Source organism: Protopterus annectens, chromosome 9.part0 (genome assembly GCF_019279795.1).
Source record: "Protopterus annectens isolate FY-2018-M chromosome 9.part0, PAN1.0, whole genome shotgun sequence".
NCBI classification, from domain to species: domain Eukaryota; kingdom Metazoa; phylum Chordata; order Ceratodontiformes; family Protopteridae; genus Protopterus; species Protopterus annectens.
Window position 1 is genome coordinate 1,624,773,052 of NC_056743.1, and position 22,344 is coordinate 1,624,795,395.

At 42.3% G+C, this 22,344-nt stretch overlaps 1 protein-coding gene across 1 annotated transcript in view; it reads left to right on the plus strand.

Annotated features, from left to right (window-relative positions):
• Positions 1-22,344, plus strand: part of LOC122810734 (adhesion G protein-coupled receptor E3-like) — a 242,835-nt gene that overhangs the window by 148,458 nt on the left and 72,033 nt on the right. Inside the window, exon 6 of the mRNA XM_044082297.1 lies at positions 797-1,032. Within this exon, the coding sequence (XP_043938232.1) occupies positions 797-1,032 (236 nt within the window). The remainder of the gene's footprint in view (positions 1-796; positions 1,033-22,344) is intronic.

A 22,344-nucleotide genomic window follows, 5' to 3' on the forward strand; every position in this document is an offset into this window, starting at 1 on the left:
TGCTTAGACATATTAAGGCCTTGCTGAGCCTAATTATGGTGGCTGCCAAAAAAGCAATTACTAGAAAATGGAAATCAAACCCTAAACCGACTTGTAGGAGTTGACATATTTAGGTTGTAGAGGGTGAAGGGGGTGGGAGCCTTGCAAAAATCACTTATTTTTTTATTTTATTTATTTATTTTTTTAAGGATTGCAATTCAGCATTATCTTGTTCAATTAAAATCTGTTTGACCATCATATTTTTAATAGTGCCATATCCTCCTCAGTTCATACAGTATCTCTTCTACTGTTCTAATGACAAAAGCAGCTTATGACCTACCACAGAAGTTATGCTTCTGAGGGCTACACATGTTTTCACAAAGCTGGCAATAATAAAAATAATGGCCAGTTCTTCAAAAGAAAAGACAGGTCAGTAAGCTGTACTACCATACTTTGAGATCAGGATAACCAGGAGTATGACAGAGCAGCGGATATCAGCTCAGTTTGTCTTTTCACACCTGTTTGAATCCTTAACCATACATAGAACTAAATTCCATGTGCTTATTCTCAGCTCAAATGTCTTAAACCTTAATCAGTGTCACATTGAAAATCTTTCCATTTAGTGTGGTAGAGGTAAGGAATACCTCCAGTTGTGATGACAACTATAGTCATAATGCTAAAATGGTAGGACATTGGATGAATACATAAAGACTGGAAATGTTGCCATAGACCATTGTTTGAGCTGACATGGTGGCATTGATATCTGGTTTAATACTCCCCTTGGTATTTATAGCACATCGTTGTACATTTTTTTCAGATCCTCTGTAAAGTTATCTCAGCTTTTCTACATTATTCCCTCTTGGCCTCCTTCTCTTGGATGTGTCTTGGTGCATTGCAGCTCCATCTTATGATACAAAACCTTAAGGCAGTCAAAGCCTTCCGAACCCATGTGATTCGAAGGAGATATATGTATCCTGTTGGTTACGGGGCACCTGCTATAATTGTTGTGACTTCTGTAGCTGTTTTTCCTGATGGATATGGAACAGACAAAATGTAAGTACCTGGAATCTGTTCAACTTTTTAAACAGTTGTTACGTGTACTTTATGTGCCAATTTGGATATAAAATGCATGTATGATTGAACAAAAAGGCATTATTTTAAATGATACTGATAGTATACATTTTTCACTGCGTCAGTTCAAGTAAAAATCTTAGTCTACTTTGACTTTTATTTTTATATATCATTTGATAAGTATGAAGAATTTTTCTTGTTTCTTGTCCAACTTTTTGGTTTATATATTGGATTTTATTCCTAGACGTCAAATCAGTTTTTAGTATTAGTTTTAGTCTTCTGAAGAATTGCTTACTGAGTTTTATTCAGATTTGTGCATGTTTTATTGGTTATCCTTCATCAATTCCCAAATATTTATGCACTCTCTCCTGCTCAAATTCATTTATATTATCCTTCCTGTCCCAGACTAATAGTTTCTTGGTGCTGCAGCTTTCGTGCTTTAAGGGCTGTTTTTGTACATTTATCAAGACCAAGTGACATTTTTATATCATCTGAGAAAGTTTTCACCACTTGCAGTTGGCTTTCACTCCTCATTAGATGAACTATACAATTTTAAGGCACCCACAAAAAAGCAGGTGAGAAATCTTTAAGCAAGGTTGTTTTCTGGAAGCCAAATGTTAACCATGGCCTAATCTGTTAAATAAACAGCTTAAATGGTTAAATGTAAGACGGAATAGCAGATGTGACAGAGAATCATCCTGGAATGTCATCTTTGTATATTTATCCCTGGGATTATAATTTTGCTTTTGTCGTGGTTTAACTGCAAAGTAGTTTGCCACTGTTTCACGGTTGTTGTAATGTAACTGATCTAGAGTGTATCTTATACATCTGTATGCATTCCTTTATCTATGAATGTATGAAGCTCTAAAATGTTATCAGTAATCTATCCATATCAGAGTTAAATTTTTCCCCGTTTTATAATTCTTGGTTATAGTTTTTTTTTTTTTTTTTTTTTTTTTACCAAGAAATGATCCTTTGTTCTGTATAGCTTTCTTTTGTTAGCTTTTTTTCTATTGCCATAATTTAGTTTTGTTGCTAAATGGATACAAACTCTGACTATATCAGTTTCAGTAATTTTTACCCAGGGCTCAATCCATTTAGGATATTTTCTTAACTTTGTTTCAATTTCTCTGACCAGTACTTCTTCTAGTTTCATATCCTGTACTTTTGAACTCCTTACTGTTTCTTTTCTTTTTTATCTATACAGCATCTTTGTTATGTTCCACAGGGTCTTCACAAATACTTCTTCAAAATGTGTCTGTTTGTTCGTTTCTTGGTGATATTTCTATTCATTTTGCTTTGTTTCCCAGTACATTATAAAAAGTTTTGGCTCATCAATGGATTGCTTATTTTGTACTTTTTCCTTTATATTTATCTGCAGGTCTTCTAAGTTTTTTCTGCCTGTGCTGATATCATTAATTTACTATTTGCAATAATTAGTGCATTGCTTTTATCACATCTATTTTTCTATTTTGTTAATCTGTTTACTTGTTTTTAGTCTTCTAACAGTGACACTTCTTGTCTTATTTGCTTTATATTTTTCTCTAGTCAGTGATTACATGCTGTCATTTTATTTCTTCCCTTTCTTTCTCTTATTACTATGTATTTTTTTGTGGTAAGACTTTGTTGATTATTAGTTTAGCTGCACATTAATATGTCCTATTTACTTCTGTTGTATTACATGAATTTCTGTTTATAGTTCTGATTACTGTGTTCATTTGTTTTATTAGACTTATAACATTGTGGATCTTATTTACTTTCTGTAATCTATTTCTTTCATTGATCTTAGTATGTCTAGCCATTCCATTAAATCAGGCAGCTCTTCCCTTTGATCATTTTCTTCTAGGTCGAGAGAACTTTCTTTGTTTCCATTTCTTGCAGGTATTCTACAGAAAGTTCCAGAACATCTTCCATGACATATCCTCTTAAAATGCAACCTGAATCCTCTGCTGCTCCTTCATATGAGGACTCAATGGCCCATGACTCCACACATTGTTTATGTCAGAGTTGCTACTGTTTCCTGCTCCTTCCCTTGCTTGCAACTTCAACTGAATATTTACACCAGCCTTTTACAGAAGGCTCTAGAAACTCACTGTGTGGTAAGTCTTCAGATGCTTCCTGCTCCACCTGTTTCTCCTTAATCTGGGGAGTCACTGTTCCATCATACTGTAACATTACTTGCATTGGATTTTCTGCACTAACCCTGGGATTCAGCAAGCTCTGCAAGACATGCAGGAATAGTGCAAGAGCTGCTGCATGCAATAAGGCCGACAAGTGATTCAGGAACGAGCTCCTGGTACATGCACGAGTGCTCCTACACTATTCCTGCATGGACACACCTCCTGTGTGCTAATTACCCCATTTGCAGGTGAAAACCATGCAAATTAGGTGAATTAGTGATCCAGGAAGCAGGCAGGTATCTGTGAGTAATAGTGAAACCTGCAGAAATGTGTTCGGCTACTAACCAAATACATTTCTGTAAATTACAAAACGGAGGCATGACAGCTCCAAAGAAAGCGTGTATTCAATGTAGTAGGCATGCCAATGGCCAAATATATGGCCATTGGCATGGGAAATAGTTACAAAATAATAAAAAATATATTTTTTGGCTGATTTCATCCATTTAAGCATAGAGCAGCAGTGCCAAATGGGATCAGTCCAAAAATAATAAAAAAGCTGGAAATAAGCTTTTAAACCAAAATCAGCATTCTTCCATAATAGTCCATAACATGTATAAGACAATACCATGGAATAGAGGTTGCTAAGGGGGAAGGCTGAGCATCAGTTTTGTAACCATGCATTAGCAGTCAGTTTTATGCAAATGAGGGGATTGATACTGAATCACATATTTCCCTTCAGTCTTAGCTTGCACCCAACTGTGTAGGTGCAGCAATACCATGGTATAAGCATAAGAGGTAAACAACCTCATAAGGAGGAGTGTCATGCATGCTGTAAGCTTATTTGAGCTCTGTGGCCCATGTTTGCCCTTAGCTAAGCACAGCTAAGGAAGGGGTGTGTGTCTGAGGCTGCCTAGCAGTGCTTACATTGCCTAAACAGGTATGCATGCCACGCACTGGGTTTTAAACAAACAAAAAAAATAAAAACAGGAAATAGCAGCTCATTTCACATGTGAGCACTGGGTATGCACTGCGTGCCTCGGGGCTTAAACAGGAAGGCAATGGGAAGGGAAAACAGCAGTAGGAAGGCAATCAAGGAGGACTAGCATAGCTGGCAGGTGAAATGTATCAGAATCAGCCAATTACACAGGCAGCAGCCCAGCACACTACTATAAACTATGCAAACACCTTTCACTCTGTTTTTTCCCACAAACTCTACACCACCGGTGTACACAGATGGGGAAATTTTATCTGACAAAACTAACAAAATGATAGGGGCTGCTGTCACTCTCATACATCATTATGTGGAAGAGGCTAAGGGTGGTGCGGATGAGAATGCTGATGAGCAACCCACAGTGAGGAGAAGGAGAAGAGTACACAGACCGAGGGTAACCTACCAGGGGCTACATGAGCTGGAGATAGTGGAGCACTATAGGATGGACAGGGACATCCTGCAGCAAATTGTTGAGCTGTGCCAGCCACGCCTCACACACAGAACCAGCAGAGGGGATCCCATCCCATTGGATGCCAAGGTATGTGTAGGCTTAAGAATACTAGCCACAGGTACCTTCCAAAGGCCAACTGGGGATATCTTGGGGATCTCAAAGGCATCAGCATCCAGGGTGCTCCACAAGTTCCTGGATGCCATGTCAGCACATGCCGGTGAGCACATATATTTCCTCAGCACCCGTGAGGCATTGACCAGCAATATGCATCTCTTCCACCAGATAGCAGAATTCTCTGAGGTAGTGGGTGCTATAGACTGCACGTACATACACATCAAAGCACCATCCTGTGAGCAGGGTATGGTCTACATAAACCACAAGGGCTTCCCCTCCATCAACTGCCAGGTCATGTGCGATGCCCAGGGCATTAGAATGAATGTGCCTGCTGGCAGCCTTGGAAAATATCACTACTTCCACATTTGGCATATGACACTGTACCAGAGATTTGCCAGTGGGGACATCCTAAATGGCCAGCTAGTGGGGGATGCTGGTTACACACTGGAGCTATGGCTGATGACACCCATCAGAAATGTATACACAGCCGAATGAGAACTCCATAATGAGGCACATGCACAAACCAGAATCATAACAGAGTGTGTGTTTGGGATGCTCAAGTCACAGTTCCGGTGCCTGGATATATCCACTGGAGCCTTGCAGTACTCTCCAGCTACATGTACACAAATGTTCATTGTATGTGCCATGCTACACGATATGATCCTGCGGAAACAGCTGCAGCAGGAACAGCACAGGGAATGGCCACACAGCCCCCCCACCATTGCCAAGGCCAGCACAGCACAGAGTTTCTCAGAGGAGGAACAACCTGAGCCTGCCCACTTAGGCAGAAGGAGGCATGCCCAGTATGCCCAGGCTTTGGCATAGAGGCAATGCATAGCACATACACTGACATGGTAGGAATCCAGGGAATGACACCTCTCTCTGACTCACACGTACAGTAAAATGGATGCCAAACATGACACTACCTGTGCTTTACCATGTATATGGAGTGTACTATGTGCATCCAACATAGTCAGCCCTCCAGCACCATCCTCAATACTGACACAACCACAAGATAAGTCACTCTTCCTATCAATTGCTGAATGGAGTAGTATGCTCTGCTAGTTGTATCTATGGTATGGATGTGAGCATGCAAGGGAATCGGGTGGCTGAATGGGATGGCAGCAGATAGTGGACACCTATATGGGCAGCATGAAATCTATAACAAATACTGGTGTCAACAAAGTAGACAGTACAAGATAAAGTGACAAATCCCACTGTAGTACATGTGGTGGCCCAAATGTGTGTCCATAGGACACACACATGCATGCATGTCAGTGAGGCTCACATACCCAACAACAGCCTCAGCCAGCAGGACAGGTGTAGATGACCATAAAGAAAGGCTGTGCTAAGGCCTCCAACTGATGACAATGGAGAGCAGCCCACCTCCAGACCTACACAGACAGACTACAACAGGTCAGGCAGTTGTATGTTAGTTCTGAAGGGTAAGATGTCTGAAACTGAAATGTAGGTCAATAAAACCTAAGATCTGTACTCTATTGATATGCCTCTAGTCTGCATGATAGGTCAGAACACAAAATGAAATGGAAGCCAACAGAGTACCTGAAATACCAGTATAGTCATAGCAAATGATTACAGTTGTCAGGTGTGCCCCTCCCACAATCCTATGTAGAAATGCAGTAACATGTATGTGTGGGTTTAATAACAGTCGTCACAGATTACCTGATCTGGCCCAATTTACAGGATAGATTGTTGCATGTGTACAATATGCAGGGCTGTGTGTATTAGGTTGTTGTGTGTTGCATATTGTGTGGAAGTGGTCAGCATGTCGGCATGGAAGGTTGTGCCCCTGTGGCCTCTGGCCAGTACTGTCAATGACAGAGCCATGTTCTGACAACTGCAATGCCAACCACAATGCATCCCAGCAAGACCCAATTCAGCAGTGATCCATACTCATTGTTCAGATGTCAATATCTGTCACCATCTGAAAGATGGACATGCCATGAATGTGGGCCCAGACATACACACAGTACACAGGTGGAAGTACCTTAGACAGAGTACGTAAAATTTAACTGTCAACTGCACACACCTTTGGAATTGTACATACAGGTTAGCAGCACATTAGTTGTCTGTTTAGTATGGAATATTGATGTAGTCTGGCTAATCACTGGCAAATCACAAAAGGCACAGTTATGAAGTAATGAGAGACTGCCTATGTCCCCGCACAAGCCAGTATAAGGGGAATGCCCCACGTATATCTGTGAGTCAGAAGCTTCCATATCACACATGCACTCAACTCACTCCACCATCAGCCACAGTTTTATCACAGGACATATCATTGCTGTTGGGAATGAGTACAGTATGACCCCCACTTCTGTATGGGAATACCCACAGAATGCAGCATGCTGAGGAGGTACCCCATGCAGGTGTGTCCCTAGCTGTAAGCACCACTCTCCCAGCATCCAGAACAATGGATTAATATGGATAGGAACTATTGCCATTAATACCTCGCACACTTATCCCGTCACCCCAGGGGAATCCAGTGGCTCGCATCCTGTGACTGTAGGAGTTACAGAAGGCACTGGCCTGCTACAGATGGCCTGCATCACTACTAAATGCCCTACAGTCCTCTGTCAAAGGCCTGTGCCTCACCCGTACTGCCAGTGTATGTTATCTCATGGGGTCCCAACTAACAACATAACACAGTTCACAGAACACAAATGCAAGGCTATGTTGACAAATCCCAGTAGCATCCCCACCATGTCTTACTGCATGAACTGTGGACCAACCCCTAAATACCACTGGGATGAAGGGACAACTATAGGGATACTTCTCAGATATCGCTTGCGTAATGTTAGGAACAGGATAGGATAACAGAGTGGGGGTGTAGAAGCTTTGAAACCATGGATTGTGTGAAGTCTGAAACTCTGCTGTGTGCCTATACTACCTCTGCTTAAAAACCCAGTAATGGGTGGTTACAAAGCTGCTCATAAACCACAATGTGAAGGGGAACTGACCAGATATATGAGCCCTGTCTCTGGGTAACCTGGGTGAATCTGTACAGCTGAGAGGTATGGCCACAACAGTATATAGCCATTCTGTTATGTTGATAGATGTACAAGCAGAACATCCTCAGCCACCACAATACCAAGGTGCTGGAGCATTTACACAGACCCATCAGCAAGTGTCTGCAGCTACCTGTCCACAATGGCATGAGTGTGCAAGAATATGTAGGCTGCAAACCACAATACTGGACACAGCTTCATTCATCTTGTATTTCCCAGGAAATAACTGTGAGCAAATAAGTATATCTGTCAGTAGTTGATGACATAATACATCACAGTATAAAACAGTACATATAGGTTCATAGGGTCATAGGTTTATATTAGGCTATCTGCCCTAGGGCATTTATAAGCCTAGCCAGAGTGTGTTTGGCTTTCGCCACCCATTTTAAATTAATTTTGCTATGCCCTTTTTCGAGGTTAGTATACTGTGCCTCTGTCTAACAGTGACACAGAAGTGATACCCGGGGTAAACCTATGATCTCCCATCCACTCATCAAGATTCCTCTTGAAGAGAGTCAATGAGGGACTCTGCCTTACCTGGACTGGGATTTTATTCCAGAGTGAAGGGAGCCTCTGGGTTATGAATCTGTCCCTCCATGTCTGAATATGTCTGCTAACACCAACCATGTAACACAAGCAGCACAGAGACAATAGTTACAGTATCCCACTATCTTTCGCCCATTGTGATTTCATATTGTCAACCTATCTACAGATATCCTGCAGAAACAGGTTGCTAGCTGTAGGTGTAGAACACAAAATCCTGCACTGGAGTACAACCTACCTAGAATAGATTCATACACTCAATACAGAAGGTCATACTGGGCATGCTCCAACACTTAGAGAAATGAAGCCCATGTCTGACAATGGTGGACTATACATATCTGTCAGTCGCAGATGTCTGTCCACACACACCACATTGCACACCATTCATGCTTTTCACACACACTGGATAGGAATACTCACGCATATACAAGGCCAGCACACTATAATAGGTCAAACATGCACACACACACATATGTGGGGAAGACAGAGGCAGACAGTGACAAAGAGATTGCTGTCATGACGTCTGTCCCACCCACCACACATCCAGTTGGCCAATATCACATGATGTGAAGATGTCAATCATTGTAGACATTTGCTTTTGGTAGTCCTCAGCCCTATAGTGGCTGTGGTGCTTATGATAACTGTGTAACATGATAGTACAAATCAGTATTCATCTAGCATTTGTATACCCAGTCTTGTCAAATGTAAAGTTGTGTGTAACTGAGTGTTGTGCGTGTGTTTCCAGGGAAATGGTTTATGGTCATCCACACACACTGCACTTCCCATTGCCCATGTTAGCAGTCATGCTGATGTCAGTCACCTTGAAATAACCCTCTGGCCAATTCTCAGCACCATAAGCTCCATGGTGCATGCGATAACTGCATAATGCTATAGTGTAACATACTAGTTAGGTAGAAGTTTTAACCCCAGACATGGCAACTGGGAAACTGTGTGTAGAGATTAATGATTGTGATGCCATTCATAGTGACTACAGCTCCCATTGCTCTACTTTAGCAAGCCTGGTAATGTCAGTCACCTTGAAATACCCCTTTGGAGAAGGGCCAATCTTATAAGCTCCATGGTGCATGCGATAACTGTGTAATGCTGTACTGTAACATTCTAGTTAGGTAGGAGTTTTTATCCCAGACATGACAACTGTGAAACTCTGTGTGTGTGTGTGTGTGTGTGTGTGTGTGTGTGTGTGTGTGTGTGTGTGTGTGTGTGTGTGTGTGTGTGTGTAGAGGGATTAATGATTTTGAGGCCATTCACAGTCACTACACCTTCCATTGCCCTACTTTTGCAAGCCTGCTGATGTCAGTCACCTTGAAATACCCCTTTGGACAAAGGCCAGTCCTATAAGCTCCATGGCACATCCGATAACTGTGTAATGCAATAGTGTAACATACTGGATAGATAGCAGTTCTAATCCCAGACATGGCAACTGTAAAACTCTGTGTGTGTGTGTGTGTATGTGTGTGTGTAGAGAGAGATTAATGATTTTGAGGCCATTCACAGTCACTACACCTCCCGTTTCCCTACTTTAGCAATCCTGCTGATGTCAGTCACCTTGAAATACCCCTGTGGACAAAACTTAGTCATATAAGCTCCATGGCCCGTGCCATAAATGTGGAACAATGTAGTAGCAGTAGCTACACAGATATGGGTTTGAATCTCATCTGTAGCAAGTCTTTGTGTGCGTACCTCAAAGATTTTGGCACCATTTACACCCAGTGCACATCTCAGAGCTGGACATTAGCAGTCCTGCCGATATCATCCACCTTAGAAGTACCTGTTGCCAGCTCTAAACCTTGTCTGGAAAGTGGTGCATGTGGTAAATGCATAACATAATGGTCCATGAAGATTGTTAGATAGAGGTTTGAACCTCACATTTGGCAAATATAAATGTGTGCTTAGGGTAAAATAATTTTTGGGATCTCTCACCCACTACATCACCCAATGCCAGTATTTACAAGGGTTGGTGATGTTCCTCACCTTAGAAGTACCTTTTGACAACATTTATCCTATGAGCTCCATGGTGCATGCGATAAATGTGGTACACTGTAGCAGCAATACATAGTTAAGTATGGGTTTAAATCTCAGTACTGGCAAGTCTGTGTCTGTCATTGGAATACCGTGTGGAGGTTGCTGTGAATGTTTAATAACAAGATGTATAGTGGGGTGGGTTTTGCTAAATTATTATATTGAGGACCTAGTATATGTCACAATGTCCACCTTATAAGGACAACAGATGTCAAACACCAGAGAAGCTGGTGTAGACAATCCATAGCCCTACATGTGACATTATGGACTGATGAACAATATAGGCAACCCTTGTATTACTCAGAGAATACTCTCCACCCATGTCTCATACACAAACACACTTGGCTAGGCAACAACCACTATATTAGTAGTTCCCTGCATATTGCCTCACAGATAGTAACCACAGTGTGATTGCAGTGGACTACATGCCTGTTGACCACAGCAGTGCCACTGACATCAGAAAGTACTGTGATGTGTTAAATCTCCTGACTGTGTGTTATCCAGCAAGTAAAAGGACATGGCACCCTGTTCCATCCCTACAGTAGGCAAACAATGCTTACAGTGGTCCTTTTGCTATGTTCCCCACTAGATGCCTGCAGCAACTGTAGAGTCTGCAAATGTAACCCACAAAGGGAATACCATGCCTTATACACATGCCCTGTATGGACAGATGCCACTAGCTCCACTGAATACCTGTATCATGCTGTCAGTGTAGATACAAACACAACCTCAGTTCCAAAGCCAGGTCTCACCAAATGATGTCAAGAATGCTACATCAGAAGATAACAATCTGTCCACACAACATGCGCCAGAGACCTCAAGTACACTTCCACATGTCAGAGAACATGTGTGTGTTATGGAATATAGATCACATACATGGGAAGGAGTGCACATCACTGGCCACCCACAATAGTAACCCAGATGAATGGATGGTGAATACAATACCCACCTGTGAGGACCACTCCAGGGACTACAACCCTGAGCCACACTGGAGACCACTGTCATGTGGCCTGATACCAAGGCATTCCCTTTGCCTAGCTTTGTACAGCCTTCAGGCCCATTCACCTACTATACACCTGTGAAGAAATGAATCTATGCATCTCAGTATTGGCAAGTGTGTGTGTGTGTGTGTGTGTGTGTGTGTGTGTGTGTGTGTGTGTGTGTGTGTGCGTGTGTGTGTGTGTGTGTGTGTGTAGTGATTAATGATTTTGAAGTGATTCACAATCACTACACCTCCCATTGTCCTACTTTAGCACATCTGCTGATGTCATTTACCTTGAAATAACCCTTTGGCCATATATCAGCCTTATAAGCTCTGTGGCACTTGTGATAACTGCTTACTACTGTAATGTAGCAAGCTAGTTAGGTAGGAGTTCTAATCCTAAACCTGCCAACTGTGATAATGTTTGTGCTTCCCTGAGAGAGTGTATGTGTGTCTTCATTGACACCTGCTTTTGTGGACATTCACACTTACTACACTTCCCTTATCCCTCCTTTAGCACTGTTGCTGATGTCACTCACCTTCAAAGATACCTTTGGACAGCTTTCCAGCATGAAAGCTCTGTGGTGTGTGCAATAACTGTGTGACACTGTAATAACAGTACATAGGTAGGGGTTTGAAACTCAGTTTTGGAAAGTGTGTGTGTCAGTATTCTGTGTGGATTTTGGGGTGATTGTGTAATGACATGATCCATTGCAGTGTGAATTTTGCTACATCATTATATTGAGGACCTATATGTCACATTGTCCACATTGCAAGGCCAACAGTTTTCAAACACTGTAGAGATTGTTGTAGACAATCCTCACCATAAATATGTACAACCATGTGCAATTACTTTGTGACAGTATGGATTAGTAATCAATATAGGCAACCGTTATAATACCCAGATACCAGTCTCCACCCACGGATTATACACAAACATGCTTGGCTCTTTCTCTCTTACTCCCTTCCTTTCTTACTTTGTCTCTCTCTCTCTCTCTCTCTGTCTCTCTCTCTTACTCTCTCTCTCTCCCTCCCTCTCTCTCTCGTGGATGCGGAAAAGTACATCTGTTTTGCATAGGCAGCAGCTTGAGTTTTGTAAGTAATGCTCATGATCAGCTGATGGCCTGTGCATGAATTGTCATCCCCCAATTGCATGTGGAACAGCTGTGGTATCATTCCTATAGCCAATTGCATGGAAACACACTCCTATATCTAAGCACTTCATGTGGGTGTTGTCCCTTTTCCTTCACTGTGAGCAGGACTTCATGTGGGTGTTTGACAAACAGCATCACAGAGGGTAGTTGGAAATACCTCTTACAACATACACTGTGGAGACAGGCCAACAGAAAGGAGGGGGATGTTCCAGACATGGGGACATAATGTAAGTATTGCTGTTCTACATTTGAAGTAATGTTGGCTTAACAGGGTTTGTGTGGATATGGCTGTTCTACATGATTTAAACTCTGGCATGACAGTTTTATGTAGTTGAGGACACTCTCACCTGTAGGGATATCTGCAGACTGGCCAGAGTTTGGAGTCTTACATGTGTTGTGTTACTCACACATTTCCTATCTTTAGAAATGCAATAGTATTCTCTGATAATTGCAGTCAGTATACGGTGACATTCATGTGAGTGTCTGACTTCATATCCCTCAGACGAGATATGTCACAACAAACCCTGTTACACCAGAATATTTCTCAGTTTATCACAGCAATATGTCAATATTGGCCCTGTGTTTGTGCCTCCATCCCCCAAGTCTGTCACCCTTTGTCCATATGTCATGCAGTAAGAGGTACATATGTACAGTACATTATTATTTACTGACATCATAACTGATAACAGGCCAGTGAGATATCAGACTGCTAGACATGTTATGTATAGTAGGCCTTATATTTGAGGACAAAACCTGGACATTCCATTGTAGTGTATACAGTAGTGAGGTCTGTGTACTTATGGTGATTGCTGACAGAGAGTGTATTGTGAATATGTTACTTGGCCTGTGTACAGACTGTGGTAGATGTCATTGTTCTTGGTCCTGTTTTATCTGATATTGCATGCTGCTCCAGTATATGGTACCCTATCAGGATACATGTTTGTAGGGCCAGACTGACACATGTCCTATACCACAGTTATGCATCAGATTACACTGTATTTTGGCCCAGTATATGTAGGGTTAATGTGTGAATGGCACATATGTGGATGGTTTTGTTCACACAGTCCATATACTGTAATATTAATTAGACTTACCATAATGTGACTGTGACTGTGTTCAGATTGGCTGTGGGTATGCACTTTCACAATGGTGTCTGTTACTGCATGCTGTTACATGCCTGTAGTGCCTGCTATATTTGCAAGTACATGTGTATTTCCCCATAGGAAACTTAGGTCAGTGTTGTGGCAGTCTGCCTGTAGTTTGCACAGTGCTTAGTGACATGCCTAGCAGCTCAGTGTATTTACCTAGTGTGATGTTATGTCCAGATATTTGTCAGATCGACTGTTGCCTGGCCACCATAACTGTTGTGTATTACTGACAAATCAGTGGGATGCTCTAAAGATGTATGTCACTAACAAGTGGGAAGTATGTATCCTTGGGACCTCTGCTCCTCTGGTTAATATGTGTTAGGACAGGCAGGAGTGAGTGAATGCATCAATTGTGAGAACTTATCCATTCCAGCATTTTTATGATATCTCCATTTACATGGCTATAAACATCCACTTTGTCAGGCTTGGACCACACATCTTGCACTAAGGAGTTCTGTGTATACCTCTAGACTGACCAGATTGTGTCACTGTCTACATTTATTAGTCATATCTCTGCTGTATTCCACAGGATCATTACTGTGATTTGTGTGGTACTTCACTATGATGATCTTATGATGTCTGTCAGTAACTGATGGCATACATGTCAGTATCAGAAGTGACTTCCCACACAACATGTCTGTTAACACAACCCCTGTTACTGTAGCAACATTCTACATTTATGCCTGCAATGCTTGCATTACATCCCCTTACACTGAGGTTGTGACTATTGGTTCTGAAGTATGACTCCACTACATGTTATGGGCATATGTTTTATATATAGAAATATATATATATATATATATATATATATATATATATACACACACACACACACACACACACACACACACACACACACACACACACACACACACACACATATATATGTACATGTATACATTTATTTATTTATTTTATTTATTTTACAGTTGTTGACCGGGCTAGTCCAACTGGATACATGTCCATTTTCAGTAGAGGCCCGGGGAGAAAAGCTTCACTAACAGTTACTAGACATATAGATACAATATGTATTTAAGGCAAGGCAATACAAGTTATTTAGATGATAGGTAAACATCAATAAATCAAACAAAAATTTACAAGACAATGGAGAAATAATATAAACAAGAGATATAGACAAATACATACTATTCAGTAGAGAGTATGCTAGGAAAGGACAAACTACTATAGTACCTTCTATGATACTCTATCTAGTACATAACTTTGTTACCTGATAGCAAAATACATTAGTTCAGAGGTTAGGAGGAAGGAATGCATAGCAAATGCAGTAGTGAGATAAGCTAGACAAATTATGAAGGATTAAGTGATTAATCTGGGTTAGTGCATGGACATAGCTTGTTATTTTTAAAGTATTCTTTGAGTTGCTTCTTGAAGAGCAGTGTAAAGGACAGTGATGAGAGTTCTTTTGGGAGAAGGTTCCAGGTTTTCCCCACGGAGTCGGAAAACAGAGAGTCCACACCTTTATTGTGGGACTTATGTATAGATACTTGCAATTTCTTTGCTGAGCGTAGGGTAGATAGATTTATGTAGGGGGGGTAACCAGGCTAGTAAGTATAGGTGTATTACTAGGATGATGGAGGATCTTTTGTGTGATAGCAAGTTGGTAAAAGAGAAGTTGATTATGAAATTCCAGCCAGCCCAGTTGTTTTAGATTATGACAATGATGGGTTCTAAATGGGGAACTTGGGGCAAATCTGACAATGTTGTTGTATGAGTTTGTAAGTTTGTCGAGGTTACTTTTGGAAAGATTGGTATAAATTGGAGAGGCATAGAGGAGGGTAGAGTTAAGATGGGTATGGGCAATAGTAGTTCTAGTTGTAGGAGTAAGGAAGGATTTAATCCTATAAAGTGAACCTAGCTTCTGTTAACTGATTTTATTGTGTTGCTTATGTGTGTGTGTGTCAAAGGTGAGGTTATTATCAATTGTTACTCCTAAGAGTTTGGTAGTTGGGTCAGGTGATATAGCATTACCATTACTGGATAACACTGTGAAGTCTATTTTTGTGGACGTTTTTGTAGGATTAAAGAGCAGTAATTTGTTTTTTTTTTGGGGGGGGGTTCAGGAGTAGGCAGCGCTGTAGGAACTAGTCTTCCACAATGTTCAGTACCTTTTGGGTGTGGGATTGGAGTTCAGTTAAGGAAGTAGCAGAACATATTAATGTTGAATCATCTGCATATTGTATGCAGGTAGCTTGAGGAATAGTTAAGATGAGGTCATTAATGAAAATTGAGAACAGGAGGGGGCCCAAAATAGAGCCTTGAGGGACCCTAGGGAGACAGGAAGATTTGTGAAAAGTGTGTTATCCCATAGCACAGCTTATTGATGGTTTTTCAGGTAGGAATAGAACCATTTTAGTGCTAGTGAATCAAGAGGGAGAGATTTAAGCAGATTAATAAGAAGCTGATAGTTAACCATATCAAAAGCTTTTGAGAGGTCGATGAAAAGAGCAGAAGATAGAGTGTTGTTATAATGATTTTTGTTGATGCATTCAGAAAAGGATAAAAGGGCAGAGGTGGTACTATGGAATGGCTGAAATCCATGCTGACAGGTAGCTAGTAAGTTATTTTGGAGTAGGTGGTTGAGTAGTTGTTGGTGGATACATTTTTCCATTATTTTTGCTAAGGGAGAGAGTAAAGCAATTGGTCGAAAGTTGGAAAGATCAGTGGAATTCCCACCCTTATGTAAAGGGATGATATGGAAGATTCTCCAGATAGATTATAGGTTCATAGGTTCATAGGTTCATACTAGGCTATCTGCCTGAGGGCATTTACAAGCCTAGCCCATCGTTTTGTGGCTTACGCCACCCCTTTAGTATGGGGAACTATACCCATTATTTTGCTGTGCCTCTGTCGAGCAGTGACACTGAGGTAATCCCTGGGGTATATCTGCGATCTCCCATCCATTGGTCAAGATTTCTCTTGAACAAGGCCAGCGAGGTGCTCTGCCTCACATGTACCGGGATTTTGTTCCACAGCATAGGGAGTCTTTGGGTGATGAATCTATCCCTCCAGCACGTCCTATTAATAGCCGTGTCGAGGTTTAAGTCTGCCGCCGTTGTGCCTCGGATGGATCGAGATTGTTTGAGGTGAAGCATATTCATCAAATCTGGGTTTGACATGGCCTTGTATGTTAGGCAAAGGTCACCTCTGAGCAAGCGGTAAGCGACTGAATAGAGCTGGAGTTCTTTCAGTCGGGCAGCATAAGACAGATTTTTGAGACCCTTTATCCTTTTGGTGAGGAACTTTTGTGGCCTCTCCAGCTGCTGCAAATGTCGGGTCAGATACATCCCGAATGGGGCATTGTACTCAATCATTGCTCTGATGAGTGATGAGTAAAGGGAGACTATGACCTCCCTTGATCTAGATGAGAATCCCTTCATGATAAGGTGGGCAATGTAGAAGGTCTTCCTAACTACTTTAGCTACATGGGTGTCGAATGACAGACTACTATCAACCTGGGTCCCCAGGTCCCTGATAACTTCTTCTGTGCTCAGTGGATTGCCACCTATTTGGTAGCTAGGGGTAACCTTGTTTTTCCCAAAGGGTATGACTATGCATTTTTTGGCATTTAACTTCAGGCCGTGGCTCTGGCACCAGTTATCCATTTCTGTGAGACCCTTCTGAAGGATATCTGTGTCAGATGTGTTTTCTACTATGGCCCAGTTTGCAGTCATCTGCAAACTTTGTCAGCCATAACCCTCCTGTGTTTGCTTGTACTTGGAAAAGTAGATGCCAAACAAGAGTGGGCCCAGGACTGAGCCCTGTGGGACACCACTTGTGACAGGCTTTGAGTCTGACATGGCGCCAGCAACTCTGACCCTGTGGGTTCTGTCACTCAGCCAGTTTGCAACCCATCTTGTGATGTATGGGTTAACATTTAAGCTGATGAGTTTTTCAATGATACCCGAGTGGGGTATTGTATCGAAGGCCTTAGCCAGATCGAGGTAGGCTGTATGGACTGCCTTTCCTCGCAATGGCTTTGGTGACTGTTTCAAGAAGTCAACCAAGTTTAAAAGGCATGATCTGCCTTTGACAAAGCCAAACTGGGTTGGATCCAAAGTCTGCAAATTCCCTATGTCTTTATTTATGAGGTCCATTATGATCCTCTCCATGGCTTTGCAGATAAGGCTTGTCAAGCTAATGGGCGGTAATTTCCAGGGTCGGTGGAGGCACCGCCTTTGTGAAGTGGGACCACAGTTGCAGTGCGCCACTCCTGGGTGCATATCCAGAGGTAAGACTTTGATTAAACAGCTGTCCTAGCTGTGGGTTTAATTCCTCATTGAGTTCGTGGAGCACACAGCCGGGGACACCATCAGGTCCCATGGATGCTGTGTTTTTGCTTTGGAGAGAGCAGTTCTCACTTGGGCTGGAGATGTTTGGGGGCTGCAATCATTTGGTATAGATATCTCTCCTTTTGGGGAGGGGAGTTAGCACTGAACCTGTCAGCCAGTATGTTGGCAATGTCTGTAGGATCAGTAATCTTCACATCATTTTGAACTAGTTCTGAGCATATCTGGGAGTTTCCTCCTAGGTTTCTAACATAGCTAAAGAAGGCCTTATGATTGTCTTTTGAGTCTTTAGCTATTTTTCTCTCGAAATTTGCTTTGGATGATTTTATGAGAGCTCTTAGTTTTTTACTTATAGTGATCAAGGGTGTCTTACCTTTTAAGGATTTTGCTCTATCTTGTAGTAGCTTCCTCCTTTTATTGTAGAGTTTGTTTATGGCTGGGGTCCACCAGACTGGACGCTTGCCTTTGGTACTAAGAGTCTTTGTTTTGTTTGGGATTGCCTTATCCATGCAGTCCTGCAGGTGCTGGTAGAAGGTGTGTGTAAGTGATTCAGCGGCTTGAGTAGTGTTTTCCGCCGGCTCGGGGGCCTTAAAGGAGACCACACTAGTCTTTAGAAGTGTGAAGTCGGCTTCTCAGAAGTTCTTTACTGTGGTCTTTTTTATTTCAGGTGGGGGTGGGATGAGGACCTCCAGCGAGATTAGTTTGTGATCTGATCTCACCAGTGAGGGGTATACTTCCGGTGTTGAACATTGTGCTCCCATGTTCGTGATGATGAGATCAAGTATGTTATCTCCTCTTGTGGGGATGGTGACTAGTTGTTCCATGGCATTTGAGTTTATGAATTCCAGGAACTTTTGGGCTAGGGTGTTTGGGCTTGAGTAGTGTTCCCAGTCTATATTAGGGTAATTGAAGTCACCTAGTATGATGGTGTTTGGTGATACATTTATCCTCTAGTGTTTTCAGGAAGGCCATGTGAGGTTCCTGAGTTTGTGAGGGTGGCCTGTAACATGCTACAATTTGCAGAGCAGTCTTGCCTATGGTTAATTGCACCTGGATGGTCTCTGATGCATCATGCGTTGCCACCAGTCTTGAGGTGTAGGTGTCCTTGATGAATATGGATACCCCCCCTCCTTTCTTGGTATTGTCCGGATTTTGGGGCCGGAACGCATGATATGAGGTAAAACCTGATAGCGCTGGGGTGCTCTCAGGAGCCTTGAACCAGGTTTCTGTCACAGCACAGACATCGATGTTCTCCATACTGAGAAGGGCCTCGAGTGTGTGCATTTTGAGATTTAGACTTCTGGCATTGAGCAGCATTACCCTTAGATTTTTTCCTTTTTGTGTTCTAGGGTGGTAGGTTTAGAATTTGAGCCTTGCCTAAAAAGGCACTATGGGGTGGCAAGAGCCTTTGCCAATATCCGAATCCCAGGGTGACAGGTGCAAGCCGTCCCTTGAAGCAGCGTGGCTTGTCCAGCATGTCATCCCAGGCAGACAGATACTGGATCCCCTTTGAATGACACCAGTGTTTAAGCCAATTGTTAAAGCTGATCATCTTATCTCTGTATTGTGGCATCACTCTTGGTGAAGGTAGGATACTGCTCAAGGTCAGGGTCATACTTGCCTGGGCTACATAATCAGAGAGCTCCTCAATGTCTCTTTTCATGTAGTCCAAGGAGGTACGTCTCAGGTCGTTTACACCAGCGTGGACAATGACTGAGTCATATTTGTACTTGCTGTTGAGAGACCTGAGTGCTTGCGTTATGTGGCGGATTCTAGCACCCGACAGACAGCTTACTGTGACCTTCTCCTTACTCAGTCTGGTGAGCGGGACGTCAGTGTGTCTGACTATGGAGTCACCAATGACTAGTGTGTCTGGCATTGTGTTTGGCCTTAAGGGCTGTGACTGTTTGACACTCTGACTGTGAGGTCTATGTGTTGCAGGTGTTGTGTTATGAGGTGGTGGTTGTTTGGGTGTCTGCTTTGGTGGCCTCTGCTGTTTTGGTAGATTTTTGATCAGAGCCTCCGAGTATGTCTTTGTGTGTTTATGTGTATGATTTGAGGTTGTAATGGTGCTATGTGAGACTGGGTCTATAGTGTGTGTGGTAACCTTCTCCTCCTGACTGGTCTTGCCAGTCCTGTGTTGAGAGAGCTCAGCCTCCAGTTTGGCCGTATAGTTGCATCTCTCGCATGTATTTGTGTTTTGTGGGAGGAGGAGAGGGTTGTCTGTGTACATGAGGCAATTGTAACATTGCCTCAGTATTCCCAGGTTCACCAGCTGAGCAGGAGAGGACACTAGCAACTGATCCCTCGACATGCTAGAAGGATAGACAAAAACTTTAAAATAAAATTCAGGGGGACGTGGGTGACCGAGAAATGGGGGGTTACCTTTTTGGGGTACTATCTATGACAAGAGTGCCGTATCAAGGTAATAAGTACTGTAGGAGCAAGTGCTAGGTTTAACAGATAGAGAATAGTCTACTTGGAGTCAAGTAGAGATGATCTTTTTAGTTATAGGATACGCTGATTAGATCAGTAGTATAGTTCGAGGAAGGTAGTTTTAAGGGAAAATTTGAAGAGTGGACTTTAGGTAGCCCGAATAGTTTAAACCTGATTAACCAGCGCTGCCCTAGTGTGCAACAGTGGCAGCTCCGTGCTAAATCGCGCTAAATCGCGCTAACGGGCGTTTACCGCGTTTTATACCAGGGGGCTGGAAAAAGCTAGAAACTGGCCCAAAACGACCAATAAACTACTAGTTACTGGCTGAAACCTCACAAAACTGAACAAAAGGCAGCTCAATGCTTCCCACTCCCACTGGTAAGCAAGGTAACTTCCTCTCCCCCAAATAAGGCAAGGAAACAGTACACAGGAACTACAACCAAAGCCCAGGAATCAGCAACTCTGAAACTGGACTAAACTAGTAAAGCAGGAAAAACAAGAGATATTTTTTTCTTTTTTTTTTTTTCACAAAACAGGCAGAAACAGGTACAGCAAACACTTATAAATGCTATGAATCAGCTACTACAGCTTACACAGAAGAATTTGCTACAAATACAGTCAAATAGTAACAAACAAGGATTCCAAGTGCAATATTAAGTTAAATGCAGTAAAAACAACTTCAATGTAACAGAAAGGCAGGCGAAATACAGTCGCTAGGTATTCAGATGTGGAAAGCAACAAAAATATACTTAGTATCAAGAAAAGTCGCTTATTCAGCTCTCTGCAGCCTGGATTACTCTGCTGGCCCACGTGGAGTCTGTGCTGAGTAGGTACAAGCTGAAAACGCGTGTTTACAGCGTTTTATACCAGGGGCTGGAAAAAGCTAGAAACTGGCCCAAAACGACCAATAAACTACTAGTTACTGGCTGAAACCTCACAAAACTGGACAAAAGGCAGCTCAATGCTTCCCACTCCCACTGGTAAGCAAGGTAACTTCCTCTCCCCAAATAAGGCAAGGAAACAGTACACAGGAACTACAACCAAAGCCCAGGAATCAGCAACTCTGAAACTGGACTAAACTAGTAAAGCAGGAAAAACAAGAGATATTTTTTCTTTTTTTTTTTTTTCACAAAACAGGCAGAAACAGGTACAGCAAACACTTATAAATGCTATGAATCAGCTACTACAGCTTACACAGAAGAATTTGCTACAAATACAGTCAAATAGTAACAAACAAGGATTCCAAGTGCAATATTAAGTTAAATGCAGTAAAAACAGCTTCAATGTAACAGAAAGGCAGGCGAAATACAGTCGCTAGGTATTCAGATGTGGAAAGCAACAAAAATATACTTAGTATCAAGAAAAGTCGCTTATTCAGCTCTCTGCAGCCTGGATTACTCTGCTGGCCCACGTGGAGTCTGTGCTGAGTAGGTACAAGCTGAAAACGCGTTTACGCTTTTATACCAGGGGGCTGGAAAAAGCTAGAAACTGGCCCAAAACGACCAATAAACTACTAGTTACTGGCTGAAACCTCACAAAACTGGACAAAAGGCAGCTCAATGCTTCCCACTCCCACTGGTAAGCAAGGTAACTTCCTCTCCCCCAAATAAGGCAAGGAAACAGTACACAGGAACTACAACCAAAGCCCAGGAATCAGCAACTCTGAAACTGGACTAAACTAGTAAAGCAGGAAAAACAAGAGATGGGATAGCTCCTTCAGAAATTGTTCTATTTATTAGGATAGAAATGGGATAGGCTATAACTTTGGCTGCTTTTGGCAGGTATTCGGCTCGTAGGAGGTCTGCTGAAGGGGGTGCATGGCTTTAGGTTTAGGAGAAGGGTGCAAATGAGGGATGTAGGGACTGGTTGTAGGTGGAATGATGGTAGTAAGCTAGATGAGGTGGACGACATACATGGTTTAACAGGGGGTAGAGAGTTTGCTAGTGATTGGATAGCTTCAGTAAAGAAGGTATTAAAGGCAT